The sequence below is a fragment of the Lutjanus erythropterus genome, chromosome 14 (genome assembly GCF_056507025.1).
Source record: "Lutjanus erythropterus isolate fLutEry1 chromosome 14, fLutEry1.hap2, whole genome shotgun sequence".
Classification (NCBI taxonomy): Eukaryota; Metazoa; Chordata; class Actinopteri; order Lutjaniformes; family Lutjanidae; genus Lutjanus; species Lutjanus erythropterus.
This window is the reverse complement of record NC_139330.1, coordinates 24746002-24759698: the sequence shown is the minus strand read 5'-3', so window position 1 is coordinate 24759698 and position 13697 is coordinate 24746002. Positions and strand designations below refer to the sequence as shown.

Sequence of the window (13697 nt, the reverse complement as noted above, 5' to 3'; positions counted from 1 at the left end):
CTACTCAAGCCTCACAAACTCACAAAACCATCCTAATGAATGATGTTTTCAGTGCTGTGAAGCTCTAGTCTTCCTGACTCATTGATCCTTTCTCTGACTGAAGTTTGTGCAAGTTGCAATCTAGGTCCCAACCATGGCTCTGAAATATCTGCAGCCTAACTGTGCTGTGCATTGCTCAAACCATGGCGCTGTCCATGGTGCTGAAGTAGCAGATGAACTTGTAATTGTGCTTTTTTTCCTCTCAGTTTTGTCTTAGATTTGAAATTCTCTACACTCTGTACTATAAATATTCAATTTTGTACTGTGTTGTAGCAGATACAGTCTATAGACACACTGCTAGCTGTAGTATTTCTATAATAGTCCTATAGTACTTCTATGATTATTAAATAACATCTGTGCTTCTAATATAAATCCCCCAGACCCATGGGGGTTAGGGCTATTACAAACCTCCCGCTGGGCCATATCTCCTATTAAAAAGGAACAAGTTGCCTACACCTACACAGAGTTGTCTACTAAACCTAAAACCTAATTTTATTACATATACCTGCATTATTTGACCATCTCTTCAATAGCTAATCAAGGTGAATGTGTCCAGCAGCGCCTGTAGTTAAAATAGTAGTTGTCAGGGCGCTTATAGAAACAAGTCAAAGCATCATTGAGTTCCTATCTGAATATTCATTATAGTTTGCTCTGTACTAAAGCATCAGATATCTTGTAAAACATTAATTGAAATAAACTCCCTGTGGACAAGAAATAATCTTACATCAGATGGACTCCCTGACCTGACAGCTCAGTGCCAATGAATCTATTTTCATGAATCATCACACAGTCAGCACACACTTTGAAACCAGATACACACAACCACATAGATGTTACACTAATAGAGAGTGAAATAGAGTGATAAAGCCTGAACAGATCCCTCCCAGCACATACAAAGATATTACTTTGGAGTAGCTGTGTAGCTCTGCTTCATCCACTTTATTGAAAATTTCAGAACAGTTAGAGTGCACTAAGCGTCCAATATCTATTAGAAGCAAATTGCTCGCCTGTAAAATTTAATACAAAACATTTCTACAAATCAAGATACTAGCAAGGGCTGAAGGGAATATTAAATTGGATTATTAAATGCCAACATGAAAGACAAAGCTCAAAGCTGCAAAACAACCAAAGACCTCCTTTATAAGAGATGCAGAGATTATATCACAAAGATACTCATGCCAGGTTTAAATTGCTCTGACATTTTGGTGACATATGGATTTCACAAATCAGCAAGCACCCAAAGATCACACTCATGTAACACTTTTTCAATGAAAATAGCTTGTCTTTTGCAAAGTCTGCGACTGACTCTAATGAGGTTCAGCTAATTGCCTAATTAGTTCACTTCATGAAAAGCCACGGCTTCCAGTGGATTTTCACCATTAATCTGTCTCGGCATGTGGTTGAATGCATGTGAAGAGAGAGAGAGACATACAGAAAGAGAGAGATACAACATACTTGGAGTCTGAGAGGCCACACAGCAAATAAACTCATCAAAGAAAAAAAGGAGGAAAAAAAAACAGCCAATTAAAGTAAATGAGACGAGGGAAATTTAAAGCTCACATATGGGAAACTGACAGACAACATACTTCAAACCCTGGTACTGTGTCTGTAACACACACCTGCACACAGACAGTCAGATGTGTGCACAGAGACACACAAACACTTGTTTCACATTAGGCAATAGCTCCCTCTATTGTTCTTCAGGTCTAAATGTTACAGATCTAATCACTGCAGTAAGACTACTGACAGTATACATTATACAGATATACACTCCTCTTATAGCGTGATTAAGAATAATAATGATGATGATGTTCTAATATGAATTTAAATAAACAAATACGAGGAGCTGATTTTATATCTAAAGCCACCCAATTTACTGTAGGCCGTCACAGTGTCACCATGACAACAACAGACAACAAACATCATGCTACACTTTATCAATAATGTAGTAAATCATCGTCTCCCTCACCTGTTTAGTTTATAGTGGAGAAAACTGTGATCAAAAAGCTTCAGACAGACGAATTCCTTTACAAATGCTGTTTACATTATTTTTGTTGCTTTACTCCCATGATACTTTGCCTCACAGTAATCCCTCTGCCTCCAGCTGCTACCTGAGACTGCTGCTGCGTGCTCATTAAAATCAAGACAGAAAAACAAAGCCATTTCCTCTCAATGAGAAAAGTTGTGTCCTCGATACTTATAATAAATTGCCATTAACAAGCCACTGAGATGCAGCGGCAAATCTCGGTCTTCCGCAGGCTGCTTTGTACTGTCTGCTCAAACAGCGAGAAACAATCTGCTTATGACGGAGACAGAAAACAAATGGGCACAGACAAAACACCTGTGGTTGAAACCTGGTCACGTAATGGCCCCTTGAGCAGGCCCTTGGTGAGGGAAGAGTAGCAAAGCTGTCCGTTTCACTATATTCATGTAATAAATATACAAATATCAGTTTGATTGTGTAAGAAATTAAGACAGACAAAACAATTTGTTAGCCTATAGTGATCAATTTGCACTACATTTATCTGATGTAACTGAACCATATGATGAGAAACGTATATAAAATAGTAATAACACTTAACATCCCCCTGCATGTAGCATATGTAAGAAGTATATAAACAGTGAATAAATGATTAATATCACACTAAAATGTTTCTATAAGCATGTTATTAATGTATTTGTCAACAACTATAGCTGCACTTCTGTAGACCCATAAGAAGAGGCTGATGTCCAAACAGAATATGTCAAATTTAATGGATGCTTGAGATGTCCTCATATAGCTGCATTCAGTCAGGCTGCTAAATCAAAGACAGCTTCCCAGCCAGCCTGGACCCTCACCAGTTTGTATTAGATCCAGCATCTCCACCGCCCTCCACTCAGTCTTCATACACCTTAAAAAATAATAACACCTGCATCAGAATGCTGTTTGTTGATTTCAGCTCAGCAGTCACCTCAATCTCCCCCTTGAAAGTGACTGGCAAACTTAATATTCTGGGTTTGAGTACCACGCTCTGCAGCTAGATACTGAGTATCTTTACAAACAGAAAAAAACATATCCCCCTTCAAATTTCATGTTAACATCTACAGAAGAGCAATAGAAAACATCCTGAATGGAAACATGACATTAGATGTGCACTGGGCAGGACAGGAGGACTTTCAAATCACCCAGAACATCAGCAGCCATCAGTAATATTAGTATTTTAACGTAATTTTATTCTATCTTTAATATGTTCTATGTTCTAAAAACAGCTTCACCGCCTTTGAGCCATCACATGCAAAATGATTCATGTAGTTATCAGATGTACATAAATATCTATGATATGGAATGTTTGTGATGTCAAGTTTGTTTGTTTGTTTGTTTGTTTTTTGAATGCATGTCATTTTGTGGCAAATTTTCTGTTCACTGAATATTACTTTACAGAAAGGATGAAAGGTGAATTTTCTGTGTACAATACATGTAACACATTGCTACACGAATAAATTTACTGTATACATGCACATGTGCATATGTTTTTTCTGTGTGCTACAGTAGTGTACAATGCTGACTTCCCAAAAAATCTCTACCTACTCTTGAAATCTGAAAATCTCATCGTGGTACACAACAGTATTCAGCAAGACAAAAGACATAACTGCTATTCTTGTATTGTACAGTTAGCAGTCAATGTCAACAAAAAAGTAGAACAATCAACAGATTTGCACATAAGATACATTTCCAAGGATTGACTGCCATAGTGAAAATACATCTGAACATTTTGAGCAGGACAGTGCACCCAATGACCAAGCCTTTTATTTTGGGGGCTTTTTACTGATACAGTGACTCAGTTCTGAATATTGAAAATGAAATGTCTTGGGTAACTTTCTATCTTTTGCAGACATGCAATAGAGTTGTGACAATTGCACTTTGTTTTCAAAAAATGTCCCAAAAAATGTTTCAAAGGAGATGAGAAAAACTGCAGTAATCAGTATAATACACTCCATAATAACATACATGTACAGTAGCCATTTGAGTACTTTTATTTTTGATATTTCAGTGCATTTTGGCAATAATACTATACTGCACTACACTTTCATTTGAGTAGAATTTTGAAAGGAGCACTTGTACTTCTAGTTGAGTATTTTCTTTTCATTATGGAATTGCTACTTCTAATTTTGTAAGCTCTAAGAAGCATATGTCAGCGTGCCATATTCACTAACTGAGCCACTTGGCGCAAACACCTCACTGCGGATGAATTTATGTCTGAAATGATTACAGCAAGAAAGGGAGAGAGTGATTTATGTCTGTGGGTGGCAATTAGATAACCGCACGATGACTGGAAAGTCGTATGAATGTTTGATACGTGTGATTGATTTAGGGATTTGGCTCATTGTGCAGATGGACAGTGAGTCAATTATCAATTTGATGTGCCATCAGCATCACACATTTTTAACAGCAAACAGGCAGGAGGGAGGAAAACTTTAATTAAAGCCAGAAGCCCGGACACACACGTTAAGTCGCTGTTGAAAAGAAGTGAAGTTGAACGTGAGCCAAGCTGTCAAACAGGGAGCCAAACACCCCGAGCATCAATTTAATTGGTACCCGGTATTGAACACAATGTTAGGTGATTGACGATTGTAAGCTTCTGGCCAAAGGCACCTACATTTACATATATATAGATGCTTTTGTCACTATAAAATCTGATTGCATTAAAAGCAGAAACATTTCCCCTTCACAGACATAAAGGCATCTCTTGTCTCACTTCTTGCAAAAGGGTTTTTGTGACTTTGGTAGGAAAAAAACTGAAGATGTTCTCTTTCATTTTACTGACTTCCTTTCACGTATTGTCTTCCATCTACCACACAGAGATAGTATCCCATCTAATGGGTGTGAGAAAGCACCCTTAATTAAATGATAGCACTCTTAAGGGAAACATTTTCAGTGCAACAAATAACGTGTCAGGAGAAAATGATGTATTGTCTTTTAAGTCTAAGAGCAAACGAAAGCGCTGGCAAGTCTTACTGAAAGATCAAAGCCATCTAACAGCTTTAGGTGGAAGCTGCTTTGTGTCTGAATTGACGAGTTGAGAGACAGTAACAGCACAAAACTCAAGGTGAGTATTTCCTCCTGCTGAACAACTGTCAGATAAAACTCACCAATTATTAATGAAAGGCATACAAAAGTCAAAAAAACATCTTTAACTGGAAAAGTCAGGTCTGTTCTGCTTTCAAAGTGGTGACAAAGCCCAAGGTCTTCCTCAGACAATGGGGATGAACAGAAGAGCTTTGCTCAGCTTGTAGGAAATGCCCACAAAAGATTTCCTATCCGCACAATTAATCCGTACAAATCCTTTAAATAAAGGGTGGTTACTCTACAAAGAAACCAGAGTCTCATTATTACAGTAATGCTGCTGTCTTTATCGAGGGAACAGATGAGCAACTCTGAAAATGTTAAAGAGACTGTAAAGCAGCTATAAATGTCTGAGGTTATCACACCACAGAAACATGTGTTATAACCAACTAGCCAAATTTGAACGGTTAAAAAAATAATTAAAATTAAAACGTGCAGTTTTCTCTGCTCTGAAAAGCTGCGGGGTGTCCGCTCTGCTGTCTCAGTGTCAAACACAACTGCGACCTGAAAACCACCTAAAACATGGATGATTCCTCTAGAAGCTTTATTGGACATGTCCAGACATGTTTGAGCCTCCAGAGCCAGAGGACAGTGACAGGATGGTACTTTTTTCTTTTGTATTGGGTTGTTGAAATTGAAGTGAGATGAAGAGTACTGCTGGGCTGATCTGGACTGAGAGAGTCGCTTAAGGTATGTTCATAACTGGGCTGTGGCATCGTTCATGTGAGAGTTCATATATATGGCTTATACAGTGTTAGGGAATCAGGGCTCCAGCACATCACCAAACTATATTTCAGGTGCACCCAAAAAATCCTGAAGACAGAAATTGTGAACGACAGTCTACCAGTCTAACTCCGGTGTAACATGTATAATGTGTTTATAAGGAAAAACTCAATTTTTCCATTACATGGACTTCAGTGTCTGTAAATCTGTCATTATCGATCATGAGAATTTGGTTTTAAAAGACTATTTCATCATGGCAGTGTAGTTCATATGAAAACTTTTTGACAGTATGGTCTGTATATAACAAAAGAAGAATTTTACACAAGAAAAGACACTGCTACACTGACAGCAAACACCAAGACACACTCTTTTAAATTTTACCTTTGACTGATTGATGTCTCATTGATGAGCATCACCTGTTTGAAAACAGAAGGCCATCTTTTCACATAGTAACTAAAACCTGAAACTTGACAGCCATGCACCATCAGATGAATCAGATTCAGCTTATTTTCCATTCAAGTTGTGGCAGAAATCTCAGATATGAATATCTCAAACCCTAAGAAGCCAAAAAAGCCCTCAACAACTAAGCCACCAAGGCTAAGAAAATATATCTTTTTGTAATTTGGGGGAACCAGCTTTGTCGTTAGCTTCTTACATTTAATGTATCCTCTTTATTCTTCAAACCAAAACTTTAGTCTTTGTATCTGTGACTGCCCATTTGTCCCAAATGACTTCCTTAGATATCTTAGGTCAGATATTTTTGCCATTATTTGATAGCTTATATTAAATAAGAGTCAGAAAACACACTGAATGTAAGAGGAGGATGTAGAAAGACAGAGGTTACTTGTTGGATTTGAACCAACATGTTGCACTTACATGGTCTTCATCATCACCATAATGCAGTTTAATCCTCACTCATCAACTAAGCCACTGGAAAACCATCTATCACTTCCAGAAGATAAATCTCATCTAAATGTGTAGAACTTTTCACAGTACATGACCAAAATGAATAATTCAGACAATGGCTTATCTGCAGAATAAATTAATCTGTATTATTTCAGCTTGAGCTGAGTAAAATTTCCAAATGCCCTTAAGTCTTTTCCTCACAGTCTTCATCATCCTGACCCACAGTCTCCAACAGCACAAGATGAAGATGAAACAACCTCGTAGATCAGTTTGTATCCAGGGGAGAAAGCCTCAGGGTCTTATATAGTTTGACCAATACTGCCACAGACCTGAGTCTATACATCAGCACAGTCACCATGAAATTGAAAATGCAATCAGCGTGGGGCGAGAACTCCACTCTGAGCTGCCAACCCTTAAAAGTCATCAGGGACACTTCAGCGTCTTTGATCCAGACTCAGCCTCCCAGCCTGGCTGTAATCTGCTGCCTCGTCTACTTAAAGTCCACCTTAAGAGCATACAGTGAACAGACTTTAGATCCAGTAATTGCCTCAATATAAACTTGAATTGGTAATTTCCTTACCTCAGTGCAACGTGCATTTGAAACCAAGAAATAAATGCTGTCACTGAAGTACAGACCCATTCTAACATAAAACAATGGAGCATCCATACAGCCATTACCCACAGACCCTAATGGTATTAAATCCATTTAGATGCACTTACATAGTTTTAGAAAAGCAAACAGTAACCACAAAGCACAAGTTGAAATGAATCAGTCAGCCTGGTTTCATGTAACAGGAAATAGAGGTGAGTAAAAGAAAATACACCACTGGATAATGACTCCATCAGTATGCACAGCCACAACGCTGGTACTCTGCAGACCGTTTAAAGGTCTGCACAGACCAGAACAACAGTCGCACAAGTTCACACTGTTCACACTGTGGACCTGACCCGTGTCACATCGAGTGAGGCCAGTGTCACATAGTGTGAGATGGGTCAAGTCAACTTTTAGGTATTTCAGATGGTGTGAGGCCTGGCAGCTCTTATGAAAGAAAAAGAAACAGAGGTAAGCAGAGACTCGAGTCATCCATCTGCACCACTCTCACAGCAAAGCAAAAAGAAGAGGAGATTGTGAGGCTGGTTGTGGTCAGGAAAAGGACACCATGAAATGCAGATAGTGTGAGTTATATGTATGCTAACTTGCCTGCACTGTAAAATAAGCCATTTGTTTTCATTTGAAATAATTAGTATCCAGACTTCCATAAATTTTAAGTTGACAGAATTTGAAAACACAAGTTGAGGTAATTTGTAATGATTCAAAACAAATGAACTTTTTTCTGTAAATAAACTTGATATTAATTCAACTGTACTTGAGAAAACTTGTTACATGAAGTTAAGATATTAAGTTGAACCAACAATCCCTCAGTCGAATATTACTAACAAGGAACTGTGACAGAAAGCAAACAAAGAGACACACAGCAAGGTTTCATCATATACTCTTTTCTTCAAAATATTAAAGCAACGCCTTTTGGGAGGTCTGCTAATATGCCAATCATGTTTCTTTATAAACTTAATTTAATGAGTTGATTGAACTCTGTACAGTACATTCTTTCAACTTATCATTTCACGTCAAAAGACTTCCAGTTAGAAGAGCTGATGTTCAAGTTCTGAAATGTTTGGAATAGTAGATACTAGGAATTTTAGGATTTAATAGCTTGGATGAATAGAACTATATTTACATTCAGTTAATGAGAAAAGATTAGTTGATTCATCTAAATTCCTGTATGATGTTTCACAGTGTAGTAGTTAGATAGACTGTAACCACTGTACTTACAAACTGATTGTCCATTTCCTGTTGGTATGTTCCTCATATTGGATGTTACAAGCTTGTGAGACGTGTGCAGATTGCTTCTCAGTTTACAATATAGCTGTGATAAAATATTAAAAGCATCTAAACTGTTTTACTTCAGCTCTCTTCACTGTGTGGTATGTTGTCATCAGTGTACTCTTTGTGATCATATTCAAATATATATACAGAAATATAGTCTAACAAGTCTAAATATAAGTCTAACATTTTAAGCTACTTAGCTGCTTTTAGAATCATAATTCAAGACCTACAATTTGAATTATTTTCCAAACCTTTCATCTGCATTTTTGTGGCCAATTAGACTATCTGATCCCAAATGGGTCAATGAAAACCATGACATATGGAAGAAAAAAACAAAAAAAAAACCAAAAAGCTGCAGCAGGCTCAGGTTTAGAGAGGTGAGCAGACTCAGACCACTGAGCAGAACAGCAAAGCCAGCGTGGGATCATGGGAGTTGTTCTCTTCACTGTTAAAGAACCACCATAGCTGATGAAAATCTGACATGACTCTGAACATTGTTGAAAACATTTCTGACAATATAAGTACACAACTTAAGAAAATATATAAAATATTTCTAGTGTTTTTAGACATTTTAAACATATTGTAGCTTTAAGTATTTTTTAATAGCAGTGGTTTTACTTGTAGTTGAGTAGGCTATTATTTCAGTCATTTAACAGCACTTCTACTTGAGTACAGATTTTCAGCACTCTTTTCTGACTTAGTTTGCTGGGTGCAGCAGCTGTCACATTGTGGTATTTTGGTCCTACATTTCCGTTGCAGCCTTTCTCCAGAACCTGTCTCACATAATTGTCAACATTTGTCTGCAACATTTGACTGGGGACAGCCCAAAATAATGCATGGCCACAGGCCCTTAAGGCTCATGCTTGACTTGATTGGTATTGTCAGTTTAATACTCCTGTGCCTTAAGAGCAAAATTAGCTATAATGGTTGGTTATAACCTCTCCTTGCATTGTTCTTTCGTGATCCAAGCATCATCTATTATTTACTGACGCCTAAATAATTCAGATTCTCTATTCCTTGACCTATAAGTCACAGAGGTCAGTGACTGACTGGAGTATAAGTAAACCGTAGCTCATAGCTGTTGTCAGTTAAAACAAAAGCCTTGATTAGTTGAATTAGTGTTCTGTAATGAACTATCATACAGCATCAAACACCTTAAGAAAAATGTTTTTTCCCTTCATCTAAATGATATAATCCATTATAAATCCTGAATACAATTATTCACATGAAATGCTTCATTGGCACTGATTGGGAGTGGTTTTCTGTGCGCAGTGGTCTCGTGTCTGTGTATGAGGTGGCGGGGGGCGTCACTTTGCTGTGAGCCAATGGCTATGATGCAGGTGCTGATTGAAGGCAGGTGCGATTGAATGTTCCTCGCTCTCTGGGTTATTTAAGCTACATGCAGGAAACACTGCTGTCTCTCATCCTCTCGTGTGTTTCTATCTGCAGGCCAAGGTCCATGCCACATGCTGCAGCCCTGAGGCTAAGTTGGGCTTCCTGAAGGCTGAAGTGTGACGCCAGCCTAGTCTATGGTAACAGCTCAGAAGTCTGCCATCAAGTGACGTTTAAGTGTGACGGCAAAGTGACGACTGTAAAAGCACCCAATCTACGGCAAAGCTGACCTTGGCCTGGTCTCCCCCTCCCCTCGGCGAGTAGGAAGTGACCATTCCCCTGCCTTTTTAGAACTGAGGAACTGATCATTTCCCCTCACTCAAATTAGATTATTGCTGATTGTTGATTTTAATATACTTCTAAATAATAAATTGTGTTTTTAACCCTTTTCATGTCGTGTTGCCTCTTGTCTCTACTGATCTGGGCCCCGTTTCCCAGAGCCTTCGTAGCGCTACGTGCGTCGTAAGTTGTATTTTAAGGTCTCCCTTAAGGTTACGGGCTGTTTCCCAGAGTTGGGACAACCTTAAGGGAGACCTTAAAATACAACTTACGACGCATGTAGCGCTACGAAGGCTCTGGGAAACGGGGCCCTGGTCGGTCATATTGTGAACCTACAACCCCACTACAAGCACTGCAGCGGGGTTGTTATAAGAGGCAATTAGTTTAGACTGAGAAGGTTAAAAGATAAAAATGAAACAGGATGGAAGTGCTCATCTGTTTTGTGGTACTTTAGTTCAGGATTTCCTGAGACTCATGACTGACTCAGTTTGACGAGTCAATGCTGAACTTGTGACTTGAATCACACTGCTTTGACACTTGTACTCAATACGCCTGAAGCACTCTGCAATCCAACGTCTTATCTCATTCTCCTCCTACTTAGATGGTAAGAGGAGAAATCTAATCAGTCAGATGTTGCCAACGCATCCTGAACATTGGATGTGACTGGAATGGTAATTTTAAGAACTGAGAAGACACTGACCTATGGTTTTTTTTTTTTTTTTTTTAAATCATTGAACTAGAGAGAAAATATTGCAGACTGTGTGTGTGAGTCTGTGGGAGTGATGTGGACTGAAAAAAAAATCCTCTGTTAAGTAACTGCTGCAGGCTTGACTGAAAAATAGCTTGTCTGTGTGTGGTCTGTCTACAGAAACACACTTACAGTATATGTGTGGAGTGTATGTGTGTGTTTTAATGTGGCTGTGTGCACTGTACAGTACGTGTGTGTATGTGTGTAGGTCTGCAGAAAGGGGACAGGCTGATTCATCATCTAGTTGGTTATGCAGACAGGCTTAGAAAGCAGCTCTCTGGACGTGGCACTGTTCCTCTCCAACATCAAATATTCAACACACACCTTTTCCATTCCTTTCCCAGACGCTAAATCTCTACACCTAGCAGCTCTCTGTAGAATGCTGATACTGTTTACCTGCAAGCAGTGAGTCTCCTAAGGACCTTACAAGTGCTTTGTAATAGAAAACAAAAGTGACTGTTGAATATCACAATGACTGAAAAGAAAGGCAGTTTCAAGTGCAGTTTAAAGCTGGTTCCAACAGAAAATCTCCCACAACACAAAGAATTTAGAAACTTACACAATATGTCTTACTCAAAGAAGGGGTTATAGTTCAAGTAGCTCAGCATCCTTTGAATGGGACACAACAAATGTACTCCATGGTATGGCGACTTTCTGATCAGCATACAAAACAATTATTTTCATTATCGATTAATTTCTCAATTAACTGAGTAATTGTTTTGTTTATAAAATATCAGAATATAATGAAGAAGTACCTGGGATAGACATTAATATTTCTAAGCACTGGAACCACAGGTGACCACGCCCCTAAATTTGGTGGCCAGAGTACATATCAAAACATGTTAATAACCTGATCACTGACAGGTCAGATCACTGATAAAAGACTCATCCGTCTTAAATACGATGAAGACAGAAGAGCAAAAAAGAAAGTTGGAAAAGAGATGATTCCTGGTGACCAGACTGTGATGATAATGCACATGTGGCTTAAACTGCTACTTCAAATCACTTCACGCCATTTTGTTTTTTTCATAGCCTGCCCTTTGTGTTTCTTCTGTAAGGATTGTTAGCAGTTTGATTAGTCATACTGAAGCCTCCAGTAGCCCTCACATTATCTGTAGCTAGCCAGTGACAAGTACTGGCAGAAAGGAATAGGAATGTTTGTGGAACTACAAAGTGATGGCAAAGGCTCACTGTATGGGGTTTGAACTAGGTGGCCAAAGGGGGCGCCATGCATTACAGCCAAACATTTTATTTCATCCAGTAGTGCCTCCAGTTCAAGTCATGGTTTATAGCACTTGCACACTGCATGTAGACTACTTCTTTTTCTTCTAAAACCAATCCAGCCTTTGATCCAATATTCAAATATTGCAGTCACGAGAACTGGCTGGCTCTCAGATGGTCATATTTTAGTGCCAACAGCCTAATTAAACACCCAAAGCCAAACATTAATTTACCAACATACCCCTGTTTTATCCAAACACCAAAACTTTAATGTTCTAAATCCCTTAATCAGTGGGCGGTGTGGAGGAACCTGGCCTTTTCAGTTGTTCCTACTGCACTAATTAAAAGATTTCATAAAACTAAATGACTCAGTGCCCAACATTTTCAAAACTCCATGTTTTTTTGTGTCAGCATTTCACTTCAGCCTCCTTCCATCTGTTTCTCAGTTTCTCCAGTATTAAGAACTTACATGTTCCAGTTTCTCCCTCCTGCGAAGCCAGACGCTGGCAGAGTAGTCCTGCTGCCGCACCGCCGTTATTATGGAACTGACTGGCTGCCCGCTGGCTGGGATGCCGTACCCTAACCCCTGACCCCGCAGGTCGTGGCCACCCATTGATGCGCGGGTCCCTCGTAGCTCCATATAGGCTAGATGGTTTGGCAGACGGTGCAATGGTCGCCTAGTCTTGGTAAAAGAATCAATGAATTTATTGTTCTCCCATTAAAAGCTAAAGAAAATTCCTCCTTTTTGGGATGCATTGTGTACCATTGCACTTTTTACTCTCTCTGTACATGGTGAAAAAATGAATAAATTCATTTGACTCTTGCAGTCATCAGCCCCAGTTTACCAAACACTGACTGAAACACACAAGCACTGAGTTTGAAATGCAATCAAATGCATCACCAGACAGCTCTCAAACGTTCATTGTCATCATACCAATATCTTCATAAAGTGGGAGCATCCTTGTCTTCACCACTACTGGCAAATGTCCACAGTCTGTAGGAAATCCTCTTCCAACGTGCCTCCAGAAAATGCAGGGCTTCACCCTCTCATGATGAGATCTTCAGTATTTGCTGAGCTAGCCATGCACAGACCTGTTAGACTCAGCCCTCAGCAGAGCAGGGACTCCGACGACTCTGATCAGGACTTCCACCGATTCAGGCACCCCCGGTGTGGGAGCGTATGTGTGAGGAAGAGGAGGAGAGAGGAGAAGGGAGGGGTATAGAAACACGGAGAAAGAGGCAGAATGAGAGAGGGGACAGAGAGAGTTGTGGTGATGCTGATGCAGCGTCACAGAGGAAGGAAATACCCCTCAGTAAGACAGACACCGGTGGAGTACATGAAAACACCTATACCTATATGTCTCCCAAACTCTTCTGTCTCATTCTCACCCTTTTTCTCA

The 13697-nt window shown here is 39.3% G+C and overlaps 1 protein-coding gene across 1 annotated transcript in view; it reads right to left on the bottom strand.

The window, feature by feature from the left end:
• The window catches only part of LOC146315618 (inactive phospholipase D5-like), a 76198-nt gene extending 63261 nt beyond the window's left edge, over positions 1-12937 (bottom strand). The window contains exon 1 of the mRNA XM_084736560.1: positions 12767-12937. Within this exon, the coding sequence (XP_084592686.1) occupies positions 12767-12937 (171 nt within the window). The remainder of the gene's footprint in view (positions 1-12766) is intronic.
• Positions 12938-13697: the final 760 nt, after the last annotated feature.